Source organism: Panulirus ornatus, chromosome 71, assembly GCF_036320965.1.
Source record: "Panulirus ornatus isolate Po-2019 chromosome 71, ASM3632096v1, whole genome shotgun sequence".
Taxonomy (NCBI): Eukaryota; Metazoa; Arthropoda; class Malacostraca; order Decapoda; family Palinuridae; genus Panulirus; species Panulirus ornatus.
The window spans coordinates 12,117,801-12,135,083 of record NC_092294.1 but is presented as its reverse complement, the minus strand read 5'-3'; the positions used below and the strand labels follow the sequence as shown (position 1 = coordinate 12,135,083).

The 17,283-nt window shown below is 46.6% G+C and overlaps 1 protein-coding gene and 1 long non-coding RNA gene across 3 annotated transcripts in view; one reads left to right on the top strand and one right to left on the bottom strand.

Moving 5' to 3' along the window:
- LOC139748007 (uncharacterized) overlaps nt 1-17,283 on the bottom strand; it is a 156,612-nt gene that overhangs the window by 18,711 nt on the left and 120,618 nt on the right. The gene's annotated exons all lie outside the window — the stretch shown is intronic.
- Nucleotides 6,571-17,283, top strand: part of LOC139748005 (uncharacterized) — a 33,027-nt gene continuing 22,314 nt past the window's right edge. The window contains exon 1 of one of the 2 annotated variants that reach the window (XR_011712506.1): nt 6,571-6,833. Coding sequence is in view for 1 of the 2 variants with exons in the window: in XM_071660552.1 (XP_071516653.1) it covers nt 6,794-6,833 (40 nt within the window). In the remaining variant the exon portion in view is untranslated. The remainder of the gene's footprint in view (nt 6,834-17,283) is intronic. The other variant, XM_071660552.1, reaches the window with a different exon arrangement.

Below are 17,283 nucleotides of genomic sequence, written 5' to 3'. Positions count from 1 at the left end.
TTCTTTGATGACATGATCAAACTGGTTTAAATACTTGTCTTCAAAGAAATGGTGCCGTTAGGTAGGGTTAACACGTAGCGATCACCGCAGGAAAATCTAGCGATAAGAGTAAAGTTGTATGAATTACGCAGCGTCGGGTGCCATGTATGAGATGAAGAAATGTGAGTTTGTGGAATGGATGCCAGCAACCCACGTGTATGTGAGGTAGAAAGAAAATGCAGCAACCTGGGTCGAGGAGAACCTGATAGCCACTGAAATGCTGGCAAACTGTACCGTTATTATGAATACTTTCGATACCTGGGCGACGGTCAATGCCTGCCCGCAACCTATCATCTGAGAGAAAGTTTATCCACATATACCACTTGCTGAGGATGTTACTCATATCAGTCATGGTCAGGCACGTAATAAGGTCTAGCCTTGCTCTCATGACCTACAGTCTGTCACTCAGAAAACATAGCCTAGCACTCCTATGGTGTGTGCTGTTGAACTGGGATCCATAGATCATGACCTCATTACACTGGTACTGTATTGTCATCAGGCAGGTTCCTTCGCTATAGCCAATCATGTCTCCTGTTATCTTGTCCTCTCCATGCAGTGCCCCCCAGCAGATAACCTCGCCATAGCCAAACAGGTCTCCTGTAATCTGTCCTTCCCATATACTGTTCTCCAGCATATAACTTCGCCATGGACTATCAGATCTCATACTATCGGTCCTTTTCATGAACTCTCATAACCAAGTAGTCTAATAATTCAGTTTTCCGTGCTATTAGTGGTCGTATTATCTAACGCCCTTACGATCTACAGCTTAGCACTGTCATGAGCAGAGGTCTTAGTCACAGCGCACGACATCCTCACACCACATCCTTGTACCGTGTCTCATCGCCACTCTCACCGTTCGTGTACCCACCCCTGCCTCATCCTGCGAGTAGCCATGGCCGTCCACTCTCACAAGTATGAATCATTTCTCATTATTAAGTCTAGCTCGGTAGTGTTTACCTTTTTTCCTAGCGTAAGTCACCACAGCTTCCTCACGACCACCTGAGATTCGCAGTACAAGTGAGCCAAGTCCTTACAATCCAGTGGAAGATACATTCTAAGTGATCCATTCCTAACAACCCATCGGAAGACACATGACAAGCAACCAACGTCCTTACAACCCACTAGAAAATACGTCTGCAATGACCCAACTTCCTCACAACCCAAAAGAAAAAGAAGTTCCAAAAGAATTTACAACCTGGGAAGTTTTTAAGTCTGTATCCACTTGACCCTACGACTTCAAGTTCCTTAAAACTGACTTTCTAATCACGATTTCAATAATAGTTTCTTCAGCCTTATCGCTCCCTCATCTCCGCCTAACTTGTTTATCTTGAAGGAATAACTTAGGTGTTTGTTCAACATCTTCACTCGACTTCTCAGGAATGATTGTATGTACTTCTGCTGTCATCTTCAGCAAGAGAAAGCAGGAGAATTTGTAAGAACATGTTTTCCTTAGTCTTTCATTACCTATAATAAACGGAAACAAATTTAAGCTAAAAGTGAGACGGAGGGAGAAAGAGAGAGAGAGAGAGAGAGAGAGAGAGAGAGAGAGAGAGAGAGAGAGAGAGAGAGAGAGAGAGAGAGAGAGAGAGAGAGAGAGAGAGAGAGAGGAGTGTAGAAGGTCTGGAGCCTTGCCAATTCAGTTCCACTCGAGTATTCAGCAACAGGTTTGATTCGGCGTTTTCTATACAAATATAGTTTGGTAACAGAACCCGGAATGGAAAACCAGACTTCCCTGGGGCATCAGACAACATTTCGGACCATTTCTGGACCACAGTCGAGTCATGGAGCTCTGAGGCCTTTGCACTTGCTCTCCTTCCATCTCCCTCGCCCACCTCCCAAGCAGCACACACCAGTTGCATCCTCCTGGTACGCCAACAGATCCAAAATTGTTCGAATTGAATAAAGAAACTATCCTCCACCACTTTAGGAACAGTGACAGTCACTCAGCGAAGCGAACAATAGGGCCGCCTCCCACACCATCAAAACATAGAATCTGTGTTTCATCAAACCAAACACCCTCTGTAATGATCCATCAAGGAACCTCCTCTCCACGTCCCCCTAGTGTCTACACCACACCTTGTTCTACTTTCACTCTTTTTCTTGCTCCATCCTACCATTTTTTAATTTCCCTTCTCCCTCTGTGAATGGACTATTGTACTAAGCAACGTTTTTCCACACACTGTGGCAAGTAAACCGTGTGCATTCTACACTTCATCTGTTCCACATCGTGCTTGTTCTGTCTCACATCACTGCTAATTCAGACTTTATTACTTTAACCACCAATTAACCTTACAAGGCAAACATTTAAACAGTGTTTCTTTGAATATTGGCGCGGCATTTATCCCAGCCATCCATACTTTATGAGGTCGTATAGCTACACCACACTACGTGTTACTGGGTGGGAGGTGTATACCTTAGGCCATAACTGACCTACACAAGGGGCATGGGTCTCGTGCAAGCCAAACACCGCCCTCAGCAGCCGTTGATGCTTGACCTATTCATAAGGCGACCCTGACACCGAACACACCGTGGAATGAAAATTATGGAAATGCTAACAAAGGAGAAGCGTGACGCGAGGGTGTTAGGCAAGACACTGACGCAAAACGGACAAGTTAGAGAGAGAGAGAGAGAGAGAGAGAGAGAGAGAGAGAGAGAGAGAGAGAGAGAGAGAGAGAGAGAGAGAGAGAGAGAGAGAGAGAGAGAGAGAGAGAATTTGCTGTCTATGGAGCTCATCCACTTCCTTACGAATACGCACTCAAACATCCGACGAAGTTGGAGCAGGATCTTTGTCATGTAAACCACATTTTTTCCTCTAACATGTTTATCCACAGACACCAAAGCTTTAAAGGTGATTAGATTATTCTCATTTGATGAAAAACATACATTTGAATATATCCAGCATCACGTGGAGCACTTCAGCATCCCGCTCATCTTATGCAAAATGTCATCATATCAACATTAGCCAACACAGATATTTCATTATCATATACCATTCTAATGCCATTGGAAAAACATCATACTCATAATTCTGTTAATATTCGTGGCAATATGTTATCATACACACTCCTATCATACTTGTATGAGAATCATCCGTGGACGAAGTGTTTATCATCCATGGGCTCTCCAGCAAGGCACGTAGCAAGAACTTGTCACGCCACACGTCCCATCATTAATGCCCACAATCCCATCATCTTACCGATGATTCACATCCTTGAGCGTCAAGCCATAATGAAACACTCGACCTCCTCTCCTGACTCTTTAAGGTCTCTCCAACATCCACAGATGATGGTGGTGGTGGTGTTGGTAATGATGGTGACAGTGGTGGTGGCATTATGTTGTGGTGGTGATGGTAGTAGACAGTGATGGTGACGTTGGTGTGTGATGGTGATGGTGATGTAGTGGTATTGGTGGCCATGATGAAAAAAAATGCAGGTCTTGAACCTAACAACATTTCCATCTTAGAATAGATCGTGTAGATTACAGAGTAATGATAGATCATCTACAGCAGTCAGCCACATACACAGCACATACTGATACAAATATAGAAAATGGAATGAGGTAAACTTATACCCGTCCTGCTCTCTCTCTTTCCTCTCACCACTCTCCCTCGGTTCTCTCGCCACTCCTCTCCCGAGGCATTCCTCTCCCTCAGTCCTACCTCTTCCCTAACCATCTCCCCACAAGGAACAACCTCTCATCACTTCATCAGTTCCATTTCTCTCTCTCTCTCTCTCTCTCTCTCTCTCTCTCTCTCTCTCTCTCTCTCTCTCTCTCTCTCTCTCTCTCTCTCTCTCTCTCTCTCTCTCTCTCTCCCTCTCTCTCTCTCTCTCATTCACTAGGACCCCTATCTACCCCACCACGCTCCCATTCATCATCATCCACACTCTCTCTCTCCCCTCCGACCACTTATCTCCCCAGAGCGCCACCTACTCCCCGCCCACCAAGGCTTCCACCCTGCACCATCCACTCCTTCCTTCCACTCCCTTCCCATGGCGGCAGCACGAGACGACTCATGAACTTTCCCATGCTATGCCGCTGCTGCATACCGCTCCCACCTTGTCATCCTCCTCTGGCCCTTCCCTTCCCTCCAGTCCCTCCCTTCCCTCCAGGACCGAGTCCCAGGTCTCACAATAGCCTGGTTGGGACCTCCTCCCAGGGCAGGAGTGAGGAGGACCACCAGCCTTCTGCATTATGACGCAGGCCGAGAAGTGGCGGTTCTCATGTGGACCAGGGAGCCATTGTTCCAGTAATTTTTTCGCAGAATGATTGTTCTTTCTGGTACGGGTCAGGCAAGGAGCGGGAGGAGGGGCCTCGTGAAAGCAGTAGATTGCATGGAACAATGGCTGGATTATGACTTTTATCACTTATTATTCACTTGTGTAAACATATTCAGGGTTGGAGGGTCTTTTTTTGTGTGTGGTTTTAAAAGACTTTGCTTTCGCGTTAAATTTGTCTTTGATTTCTGGGTCAGTGTTAGGGAAATTACACATGACCCACTTCTTTCCTCTCGCATCCTGCGGAAGGAAGTGAGACTTACAAAAAAAAATGGGAATTCATTCATTCATGCAATTATGGCAAATGTGGTGATAAAAGTTAAGGCTATGATAAGAACACTATGAACAAAGACACGTGAGGTATTGCGTGAAATCTGTAGGAAAAAAACAGACAAATTAAGATCAGATCAAAGGAAACGAGAGCAATCAGAAAGAATGAAGAAGAAGAAGAAAAGAGGAAAGAATCATACGCGGCAGAGGAAAAGAATTGAAAACAAGGTGATAATGTTGTTTATCAATCAAGGAAACGATGACAGTAGTATTAGATAAAGGGGAGATAAACAGGAGGAAGACAAATCGTGAAAAATTATGATGTCCATTGAACAAACTTTTGGAATTATGAATCAAGTTGACAACAATAGAAATTTTATACCAAAAAAAAAAAAAAACAAATTGCATTGATAAAAACCAATAAATTGAATCAAACAAACAAGAATAAAGTGGAATATACAGGAATAACTGAGGATGAGAAAAATAACAAAGAGTAAAGAGATAAACGTTTGAACAGTTATAGATAAAGCTGTGGGAGGAAAGATTACATGTAAGATCACTGAGGAGTGAGGGTGAGAGACGCCTCAACACACTTGGTGGAGACCACTTTCTACCCACCTTCCTTCCTACCTACCTACCCACCTATCTACCCTCCTACCTACCTACCCATCTATCTACCCTCCTACCTACCTACCCATCTATCTACCCTGTTTATGGATGAATGCCAGCAGCCCACGTGTATGTGAGGCAGAGAGAATAGACACCAACTTGAGCCAGGGAGGGAAACTTGATAGCCACTCTAGTATTGGCTCACTGCGCCGCCGTCAATAACCTTTCCAATACCCAGGTTGCCTGCCACCCAGAGAGAGAGAGAGAGAGAGAGAGAGAGAGAGAGAGAGAGAGAGAGAGAGAGAGAGAGAGAGAGAGAGAGGTGAGAGGTACTCACACACCCGCCTGGCCACCTATGAGTAAGACAAACTTCCCCAGGGCTTGTTAACTCCACGCAATCGTTCGTGCCACGCGCGCCCATTGGTTGGTGTAACCCAAGGGCACCACGCCACCCGCGCCCTACATCCCCATGCCGCAGGATGGTGTAACTAACGCCCACCCGCGTCTGCGCCTCTTGGTGCTAATGAAACCAACGGGTTCTGCCAAGATCTGGTCCCAACCAGCGTCTTCAAACCTGTCGTCTGACTAAGTCTTTGCCTCTACGATCAGTGTTTTTAAGATTTACCTGTGACCCAGCTTATCCCAAGGCTTCCTGAGCACTACAGAACCACTACTTAGCTCAACCCATCCCTTAGTGACCAATGTTTACCTGGAAACTATGCCTCTGGGGTCATTAATCAGCCGACATCCCACCTACCTGACTTGACCATCATCAAACCTATCCTCCTCACAGAGCACCCCTCTCTCTCCCGCCGTATCCACGAACAGAGTGAGGAGAGTGGTGATGAGTGGCACACAAGTGGTGGGAGAGGAGAGAACAAGACGCCTCTGAGGTCCTAGAACAAGAAGCGAGTGTTCTATCACGCTGTTGATGGACGGAGGGGCTTCTACTTAAGGCCGACCATATCGGCGTTTGTTTACTGTGGACATACCAGTCTTCAGGGCTCTCTCTCTCTCTCTCTCTCTCTCTCTCTCTCTCTCTCTCTCTCTCTCTCTCTCTCTCTCTCTCTCTCTCTCTCTCTCTCTCCGGACATTAACATTTGCTCCTTTCTGACTACAATATGAGATCACTGTAGCGTAAATAGAAAGTACGAGAGCTAATAATACCTCGGGGTACATTTCTGATCATCGTGCAGCTGACGAAGGGAGGAAGAACATTTTCCAGCGAGATCACAGGTTACAACCATTTGATGTGAATCGCGTATGCTGGTCAGGTAGAGCGACGGGGTAATGGGAGTCAGCAACAACGGGGTGGTGGGTGAGCCCTGGGAAGCCACTACCTCCACTTCCCTCGCTCAGTACACGAGGTCCATTCATTCCAGACTCCCATTGAAAAATTCAGTAGACTGTCGGAGCTCGCGAGGGGAGGACGCGCCGTGCGGGCCCCAAGCACACCGCTTGACTTGTGTTTTTCTTGTGGAGTGTTTTAGTTACTGTGAAAAGAGAAGGACTGTGGTTGTTATCCAGTGGGCCGTGGTGAGTGGCCCCCCCTCGCCTGTACTGACACTGCATACACACATACGCCAGTGAAAAGAAGCAAAATGATTACCTGGTTAATAATCCTTCTTTCAGCCAATTATGGTGAGTACCACGAGTAAAGTCTCTCTTCAGTGATGTAATTCCGTGTCGTATTTTCTAAGTCATGCTTATTTGTCGGTCGTTTATTGATCTGTGATATTAATCACTTCCCTGGGAACGTGTCGGAGATTGGTGCCTAATAACAAGTTATCTTATCATCTGTTTATACATTGGAAGATTAACTGTAGCGTCTCTAAGATTAATCTGTCTGTTCACGAGACTCTTATGTTTGTGATGGTGCTATGAAGAAGGACGCAGACTAGTGTCTAGCGAGAGACAGACATGTTCTGACTGGTGAGAGATGGTGAAATAAGTCGAAATGATCTTCACAGGACAGTTTTGTTATCGGAAAATGGTGTTGTACGAAAGACAGACATTCAAGTGTTATCTAAAGAGGGTTTTTGAGAGAGGATAAAGATGGTTATGTACCTACACATCTGCAACACATTATTGTCGCCCCACATCAACATCAATACATCTCCATCGCCACCACTGCCAACCACGTGCCACCGATGTTGCCTCTATCATTACCACCAACATTATGCATCACCATCACCACACCATCATTACCACCACCTCCAGGCATCACCACCACCTCCAGCGTCACACCACAACGTGAGCGAACTTGGCAACAAAAAAGAAAATACCGAGACGCAGATTTAGCGCTGCACAGCTGGTGTGGTTGGGTTGGGGGAAGGGATGTGTGGGGGGGGGAGGGACAGGTTTCCCAGCGGTACGACAGCAGGACAGCGGCAGTGGTGGCTGTAGCAGCAGCAGCAGGTATGCTGCTCACGTGCAGCTGCCATTAACGGCAGATGGGATCCGCGGCCCGCGCTGCTGTTGCTGTCAACGTCTGCTGCATGATACGTTCTGGGCCTCGACAGGGGCGGTCTCGCGGGTCCACGGGGCCATCTGACCCCTGAGGAAGGCAGACCTAACACTCGGAGCTCCGCTGTTATTTCAAGGTTAAATCTCGAACATTTCCGTCACGCGTGACGTGATTAGCAACCATTGAGAACGCCCCTAGAGTCGTTACAATTGCTCTGCATCACGTACTGCAGAGTGTAAGAGCCTGAGTGAGCCACTCACGGCTCGACCATATCTGCTCCAGCCATCTCTCTGTCTTGGCATTTCGTGAGGCACTAGTTTCAAGAGACCCAATAGTCTCGTGGTAGAACTTGTTCCTCTTTTATAATCCATTTCATTACGCCGGAGCGTTCGTCATTAAGGATTCATATTGATAAATAAAACTATAAATACGAAAATCAAAAGATCACGAGACAGCTCTCGGGGTAAGGGAATGCCAGACTGACGTGCTTGGTGGCGTAAAGATGAAAATCCCGGTAATTCTCACGTGGCTATCGGCGGTACCGTCCCAAGGCATCCTTTGCCAATACGATGAAGCTTGACTGCCTCCCTCTTTTTATAGTATGAGAGGATTGTATTTCCGGCATACCAGATATCACTTACTTGGTGATCTGCTGAGGTGAACGTGCACAACACAGATAGTAAGAGTTTCCTTGGTCAAGCACATTCATCCTCAGCACGAGGACGTCAGGTGAGGGGAATTTCCTTTGACTTTACGCAAGAGATTTTCTCAAGCAAGATCTGGGCGGGGAAACGTGTGCGGTTAAACGGTGATCTCTCTCTCTCTCTCTCTCTCTCTCTCTCTCTCTCTCTCTCTCTCTCTCTCTCTCTCTCTCTCTCTCTCTCTCTCTCTCTCTCTCTCCTTACTTCCCTCTCTCTCTCCTTACTTCCCTCTCTCTGACCTTTCTCTTGTTCTCTCCTCTCTTTCGAAAGTGTTTTAGATATACATTCCTTCCTGTTTGTGCAGGAAAACGACCATCACTTCAGCCTCTCTCCTCGGTAGAAAGTAGGAAGATCTTGTTGCACTTCTTGCTTCCTAACAGAACCTTGCCTGAGCCTCCTACCTCAGCAGGAAGACCTTGCCTCATCCTTCTGTTACAAAAGGAGGGACTTGCCTCACCCTTTGCTTTCAGCATGAGGATCATGCCTCACTCTCCCTTTGAGGTCATACTCAGCCTTACCCACCTGGTGCAGTAGGAAATGCTTCCCTCCCTTCCTGCTATAGTGGGTAGAGCCCGTCTCTCCATCCTGCCACAGTAGGAAGCAGGAAGGGCTTGTCCCATCCCTGTATATCCAGAGGTAGGGGCTCCAGTGCCGGGTTCCGGCTTATCCTGTAGATCCCCACCCCACGTGTGGACGACCCTGCCCCTACACCTACACATTCTGCCACTGGAGGACGACCCTAATTGTTTTCCATCCTCCTACACTTCCACGCCCTGCCACTGGGGAGACCTAGCGGACGAACCCTGGTCTTCCCACTCCAACACCGCCCTACTACTGGGAAGCAATGGACAGTTATTCTGTGTTGACGACCTTGCTACTTCCCCAGCACTACCTCCCCGGATCTGAAAGACCCTTTGGGAGGTTCCTCCTGCCGTGAACCATCCATAACCTGGATCCTGCCACGGGAGAACCCTGTGAACCGTCCTCCTCTATGTCAACCATCCAGACCCATCCCTGAGAGATCCCCATGTACGGTTCTTCCCTGTCTGAACCATCCAGTCTCCCACCCCTTTCCCCCCCACCCACTTCCACTGACAGACCTCCCCGTGGGCGGGGCGGGTCCTACCCGGGTCCCACTCCCCTGTGAACCATCCAGAGCCCGCCCCTGTACCACCACCCTCACCCTAGGGAACCCTGCTGTGGTAGGCCCCGCCTCATAGTGATTGTGTTCAGCTAACTAGAAAATATGAGAGTGTCAAGGGCGTATGTTGCAGTAATTACGACAATTCTGCGTGAACCACTCATCAGTGTGGTGGGAGACGGCGCATTAGTTAGAGATAAGCAGATAATAATGAACTTTTGTGACTTGAAAAATTATACAAATAATGGTTCCCGAATATTCATGAGAGAAATTATTTTTGTCGTATTGTAATGTTTGTTTATTGTGCTTGAAAGAAAGACTCGAGAACGTAGTGAAAATACAAGAAAGTTTGATCTGTGGAGCAGGTTCATGACAGAATCTACAGCTAAAGTCAGATCCCTGCCTTATATAAAACCACATCCTCTACAGCTACAGTCAGAACTCTGTCCTTTGTGAAGCTACACTCTCTACAGCTACGGTTATAGCTCTGTCCCAGGTGTTGCAGTACAGGACTCATCCGAAGAACTGATTCATACTGCGACAAAGAATGACTGAGTCAGACAGTCTACGATAGTCTGTCTGTTACTGGCCCTTCCATAATAGTCACGTCAAGAAAAACCCTTGCACCTAGGATCAACATCTGAGGCTGGCTTACAATGAGAACTTATAGCGGGGACCTTCCATGTGCCCGAGCGAGTCCAACAGCCTTTGCTCATAGTTTACTCTGGCACTGCTCACTTCGAATCCCATCCCCACCAAAGAGTGGATATGGCTGGCGTGTTGAGGGACATATGATTTCCCTCATGATTATGGTAAACGTATAACTGTCAAAAGCGTAGCCAGTATAAGGACCCTTTACCTTAGTTTCATCATACTGACTCCATAATCTACACTAGTGTGAGATGGTACCCCTGTAGTACGAGATGGTACCCCTGAAGTGTGAGGCGGTACCTTTCTAGTGTGAAGCGGTACGCCTCTTCTCAGGATGAGGTGTATCATCTCCAAGTAGTGTGAGGTACGAGTCTCCGTCTAGCGTGACGCACACCCCCTCCGCATAAGGGTCAGTATATAGAAGCCTGGGCGGGTAATTCCTGCACAAGGGCGGACAACTGGTCGAACTCCTTGCCCCCTTGTGCCCTATGCTCCTTCGGGACACATAAGAAGCCTCGCTATTTCCCATGTCAAAGACTCATTCTTTTCCTCCCCCTCCCTGGAATATTTCCCCCCGCGTCCAACTCCGTCAGTAAGGACCCAAGGGGGCGGGAATGGGAACGGATGACGGGTGAAGGTGGGGGCTTTCTGGGGGAGGTTTCTTGTGGCGGGGCGGAGGCGGCGCCATCATCGCTGGAGGCAGGAACGTTCTTTTGTTTACCGCGAGGAGGCGGGGGCGAGGGATGGGGGAAGCCAGGAGGAAGGGGGCGAGGGATGGGGGAAGCCAGGAGGAGGGGGGGGGGGCGAAGACCAGTTAGTGAAGGAAGGAAGAGAGGGAAGGAGGGAGAAAGCAAATAGGATGGAATAAAGGACGGAAAAAAATATTAGTACAGGATGTTGATATTCGTCAGGTCTTACAGCAAGGCACGAACCCTCAGCTACGAGAGTACAATTGTGGGAAGAGCAACAGAAGTGGATGTGGTGGGGTGTGTAGCTATCATGGGTGTAGAAGCAGGATGTAAATAGGCGAGTACTTATTGGGTTGTGTTGGTGTGATAACGTGTAGAGGAGTGGGTAGTTAGCGTGAGGACAGTGTACAAGACGTGGACTAACACCGTAGGTATTGTCTCGTAGTAGAGGTCACGGGCCATTGGAAGGTCTGGTGGTACAGGTCACGGGGTGGTTTGATGGTAGAGGTCAGGGGGAACCATGTTGGTGGAGGTCAAGGGGGAAGCCTGATGGTAGAGGTCAACCCTTGTACTCGTTTCTTATTAATATTATTCCTGTTCTGGTGAGTAGGTATTCTTAGTTCTGCGTCGAGAGGCCATACAGGGACTCAAGATGGACGCGACCTGACCTGACCTGACCTCACCTGACCCGCTTATATTAATCGTATAAAAACCTCACAGAGACAACGGGTGCTCGCTCACAAACCCGTGATAATCTACTCCAGCCAGTTTTCTTGTGTGGTTTCTTCAAGTATGTGTGTGTGTGTGTGTGTGTGTGTGATCAGCTCCAAACCTTCACTCTACCAACCCATGTTCGCTGTCGCAGTCATGAACTGTTCATGACATCCATGCGTTGTAACTAACACTAAACTAATTCCATGATATCTTACCTTGAGCAACTTTGTAATACGCATGATGAGCAAGACATGGAAATGAGGATATATGTTCTCCTGAGTCCCTCTCATAATGAGTGGGTACCTCATATTTCTCTGAGTTTCCTCTGACACTCGTGTGTGTGTGTATGTGTGTGTGTGTGTGTGTGTGTGTGTGTGTGTGTGTGTGTGTGTGTGTGTGTTTTGGGACGCCCAAGCAGGGTGAGGCATCCCAAGATACATCCCGTGTTGACATCCCGACCACTGTCCCACACAGAGGATACACTAGTCTGGCTTCCCAGCGCCACTTGGCCTGGCCGGTTAGGGCGTTGTGAGGCGGATTTTGCGATGACGTTTCTGGCGAGTGAGCGAGAATGTGTTTTATGCCAGGGGACGAGAGGCCGGGGTAGCCTGGGGCCGGGTCACCGGGGGGTAGAGGATGTGCAGCCTGGTGAATTGGGGTCAGAGTTGATGCCAGGTAAGTATGATAATTGGCAATGCTCTCGATGGTCGTAGTTATGTACTCTTGTTTATGCTCAGTCTGTGTGAGGTGTGAACCATTCTTTATTGGTATGTGTGCTTGTTTGTGCCGTCTGCGTTTGAGGGTTGTGGTTTGAGTATGGTACGAGTTTTCTCATTACAATTTGATAACGTGTATTCTTGCGATCGAAATTCCTATTAAATGACACTGCTGCGAGGTCATACCACCATTTCCTATGTCCCTTTCTTTGTCTTCTCTGTCCCCAAGTCTATCTTCCTAACCTTCGTACCATTGGATGGTCGGTCGATGCCTTGCTACGTGCGAGACTATCAACCCTGTCAACCGAAAGTATAAAATCCGTCATGCATTATTCATCGGTGTATGAGGATTCATCAACTGGGAACAACAGCGATGAGGAAGTGAGGATCTGGTGAATGTTGCAAGGCTTCATTTTCATCACGCCGTGTTCGGACGAATCCGTAATAAAATATTCGTATATCTCGTTTACTGAGATTCAGGTTAATGACCTGTTAGATTAATGTGTCATGTCCTTCCCACCTTCACCTCGTTCATCGCTGCCAGTCATCTGGCACTGGGAGACACACGTTGACCTCCAACATAAAATTGTTCACAACTTGAAAACTCGAAATCAGATTCTAATGAAGCTCTTTATAGAGTTGTTTTCTATCACGTAAGGAATTATATCCTGTCTGAATTTTGCCTGCATTATTCCTCTTATAATAAGGTTTACCCAGGAACTGTACTTGGCGCATAATTTGAAGAAAAACCTATATTTAGCCACGGGACATGGTACAAGTGATTTCTATATTTTCCATACAATATTTCCAGTTATTCTTCTCTCGCTCTTCATAATTATGGTGCACTGCAGACGACACAAACGTCTAGTATCATGCAACGTTCTCATGTATCCACATCTTAATCTTACATCAGATTGTTGAAACGTTTGTTTTCGTACATCCATATACCGTTTTCATACCTTATATAAAAGTCAGGAGGGAGAGTGAAATCCGTATACATGTTAACAGATTATAGAGGTTTCGATTTGGACATTTTCTATCGTGTGTGTAACCTGGGTTTCAGTGGCCGCCTCTCGTATTATTGAGGATCTGCCGAACACAACCAGAGATAATTATAGGTTAATGGTTATTGTGAGGAGAAGGTCGACCATATTGTGTACCATTCAGTGTGGTAGGAGATAGGGTGTCTCCTCATATCTCCGGCTCCATCTCCGTACCATTATACCTACAGGCCTACCTACCCCACAACCAGCCCAGACGGTTATAGTCCTAGGTTATCACAACCACCCCTGATGGTTATAGTCCTAGGTTATCACAACCACCCCTGATGGTTATAGTCCTAGTTTAACGCAACCACCCCTGATGGTTATAGTTTTAGATTATCACAACCACCCTAATGGTTATTGACCAGATAAAACACGGTCAACCTAGATGGTTACAGGGCTAAGTCTTCTATAACGAGCCCTGAATATTATAGGCTTCGGCACCTCACAACCAGCCTTCATATTCATTATAACCCAAGGTCATTACATGCTTAATTTCTACACTGATTTCACTTATTCGTATATATTACGTACCCTGTAGTTCATACTTCATAATTTATACTCATACTGCACAGAGTATAGCCTATTTCTTCTGTTATTACAGTATTGGGAATTTCATTTGATTCTGAAACCTTATTTGCTTGATCTTTAAACAAGAGTCGTATGAAGAGGATCGACTTGAACTTCAGTTTTCTTGGTAGTGTCTCGGAGCATCTCCCAGCAGGACCTGTGGCCCACCTCTGTGACAGATGATCAACATGGCTCCTGCTGGAGCTATATATATATATATATATATATGGAAGTAAGGGGAGTGGGGGAGGAATGGGATGTATTTAGGGAATCAGTGATGGATTGCGCAAAAGATGCTTGTGGCATGAGAAGAGTGGGAGGTGGGCTGTTTAGAAAGGGTAGTGAGTGGTGGGATGAAGAAGTAAGAGTATTAGTGAAAGAGAAGAGAGAGGCATTTGGACGATTTTTGCAGGGAAAAAATGCAATTGAGTGGGAGAAGTATAAAAGAAAGAGACAGGAGGTCAAGAGAAAGGTGCAAGAGGTGAAAAAAAGGGCAAATGAGAGTTGGGGTGAGAGACTATCAGTAAATTTTAGGGAGAATAAAAAGATGTTCTGGAAGGAGGTAAATAGGGTGCGTAAGACAAGGGAGCAAATGGGAACTTCAGTGAAGGGCGTAAATGGGGAGGTGATAACAAGTAGTGGTGATGTGAGAAGGAGATGGAATGAGTATTTTGAAGGTTTGTTGAATGTGTCTGATGACAGAGTGGCAGATATAGGGTGTTTGGGTCGAGGTGGTGTGCAAAGTGAGAGGGTTAGGGAAAATGATTTGGTAAACAGAGAAGAGGTAGTAAAAGCTTTGCGGAAGATGAAAGCCGGCAAGGCAGCAGGTTTGGATGGTATTGCAGTGGAATTTATTAAAAAAGGGGGTGACTGTATGGTTGACTGGTTGGTAAGGTTATGTAATGTATGTATGACTCATGGTGAGGTGCCTGAGGATTGGCGGAATGCGTGCATAGTGCCATTGTACAAAGGCAAAGGGGATAAGAGTGAGTGCTCAAATTACAGAGGTATAAGTTTGTTGAGTATTCCTGGTAAATTATATGGGAGGGTATTGATTGAGAGGGTGAAGGCATGTACAGAGCATCAGATTGGGGAAGAGCAGTGTGGTTTCAGAAGTGGTAGAGGATGTGTGGATCAGGTGTTTGCTTTGAAGAATGTATGTGAGAAATACTTAGAAAAGCAAATGGATTTGTATGTAGCATTTATGGATCTGGAGAAGGCATATGATAGAGTTGATAGAGATGCTCTGTGGAAGGTATTAAGAATATATGGTGTGGGAGGCAAGTTGTTAGAAGCAGTGAAAAGTTTTTATCGAGGATGTAAGGCATGTGTACGTGTAGGAAGAGAGGAAAGTGATTGGTTCTCAGTGAATGTAGGTTTGCGGCAGGGGTGTGTGATGTCTCCATGGTTGTTTAATTTGTTTATGGATGGGGTTGTTAGGGAGGTAAATGCAAGAGTCTTGGAAAGAGGGGCAAGTATGAAGTCTGTTGGGGATGAGAGAGCTTGGGAAGTGAGTCAGTTGTTGTTCGCTGATGATACAGCGCTGGTGGCGGATTCATGTGAGAAACTGCAGAAGCTGGTGACGGAGTTTGGTAAAGTGTGTGGAAGAAGAAAGTTAAGAGTAAATGTGAATAAGAGCAAGGTTATTAGGTACAGTAGGGTTGAGGGTCAAGTCAATTGGGAGGTGAGTTTGAATGGTGAAAAACTGGAGGAAGTGAAGTGTTTTAGATATCTGGGAGTGGATCTGTCAGCGGATGGAACCATGGAAGCGGAAGTGGATCATAGGGTGGGGGAGGGGGCGAAAATTTTGGGAGCCTTGAAAAATGTGTGGAAGTCGAGAACATTATCCCGGAAAGCAAAAATGGGTATGTTTGAGGGAATAGTGGTTCCAACAATGTTGTATGGTTGCGAGGCGTGGGCTATGGATAGAGTTGTGCGCAGGAGGATGGATGTGCTGGAAATGAGATGTTTGAGGACAATGTGTGGTGTGAGGTGGTTTGATCGAGTAAGTAACGTAAGGGTGAGAGAGATGTGTGGAAATAAAAAGAGCGTGGTTGAGAGAGCAGAAGAGGGTGTTTTGAAATGGTTTGGGCACATGGAGAGAATGAGTGAGGAAAGATTGACCAAGAGGATATATGTGTCGGAGGTGGAGGGAACGAGGAGAAGAGGGAGACCAAATTGGAGGTGGAAAGATGGAGTGAAAAAGATTTTGTGTGATCGGGGCCTGAACATGCAGGAGGGTGAAAGGAGGGCAAGGAATAGAGTGAATTGGAGCGATGTGGTATACAGGGGTTGACGTGCTGTCAGTGGATTGAATCAAGGCATGTGAAGCGTCCGGGGTAAACCATGGAAAGCTGTGTAGGTATGTATATTTGTGTGTGTGGACGTGTGTATGTACATGTGTATGGGGGGGGTTGGGCCATTTCTTTCGTCTGTTTCCTTGCGCTACCTCGCAAACGCGGGAGACAGCGACAAAGTATAAAAAAAAAAAAAAAAAAAAAAAAATATATATATATATATATATATATATATATATATATATATATACATATATACATATACATATACCAGTGAAGATTTTCTGTTTGTATCAATATATATTCGTAGATAAAGTTTTCATAAACCTGGAGTGAACAGCTGTATGGGAGCTGGACGGCTGGAAAAGCTGTTTACTTATTCAGAAGAGATCAGGGCCCCCTGAGGGTCAGGCTGCCGCCTCACCCCTGCACCCCCCTGCCCTGCCCCATCCCCACCTTGCCCTTATATTGCCCCCTGCCCCATACTGCCCCACGCCCCCCACCTTGCCCTCATATTGCCCCCTGCCCCATACTGCCCCACGCCGTTGGTCCCATGTACGCAAAGTGAAATGTTATTGTTGTTTTTCGTGGTGGCGTGGCCAGTGAGGATGGTCTTTTCTGATACCATCGCTCTGGCAGCTGGGGAGTACCTGCTTGCGAACACTTACAACGAGATTTTGCCAAAAGGCAGGACTACAAGGTGGTGGTCGCTGCAGAGAGAGAGAGAGAGAGAGAGAGAGAGAGAGAGAGAGAGAGAGAGAGAGAGAGAGAGAGAGAGAGAGAGAGAGAGAGAGAGAGAGAGAGAGAGTAAGGATGTTTTAAACCCTCCTTCATCGTAGTATCATTTTACTTTGATTGTTCATACCCTTCCAGGGGATGAGGTGTTTCTAGCCCACAGTAATATGTGTGTGTGTGTGTGTGTGTGTGTGTGTGTGTGTGTGTGTGTGTGTGTGTGTGTGTGTGTGTGTAGGTGAGGGGCACCTTGGGCCTTGAACGTAGGTGGAATTTTTAAAAAATACCTGAGGCTAATACCGCCATGGAAGCTTTAAAGAAAGGTGTAGATTTGAGTTTATACCAAGGTAGGAGGAGGCTGATGTCTGCG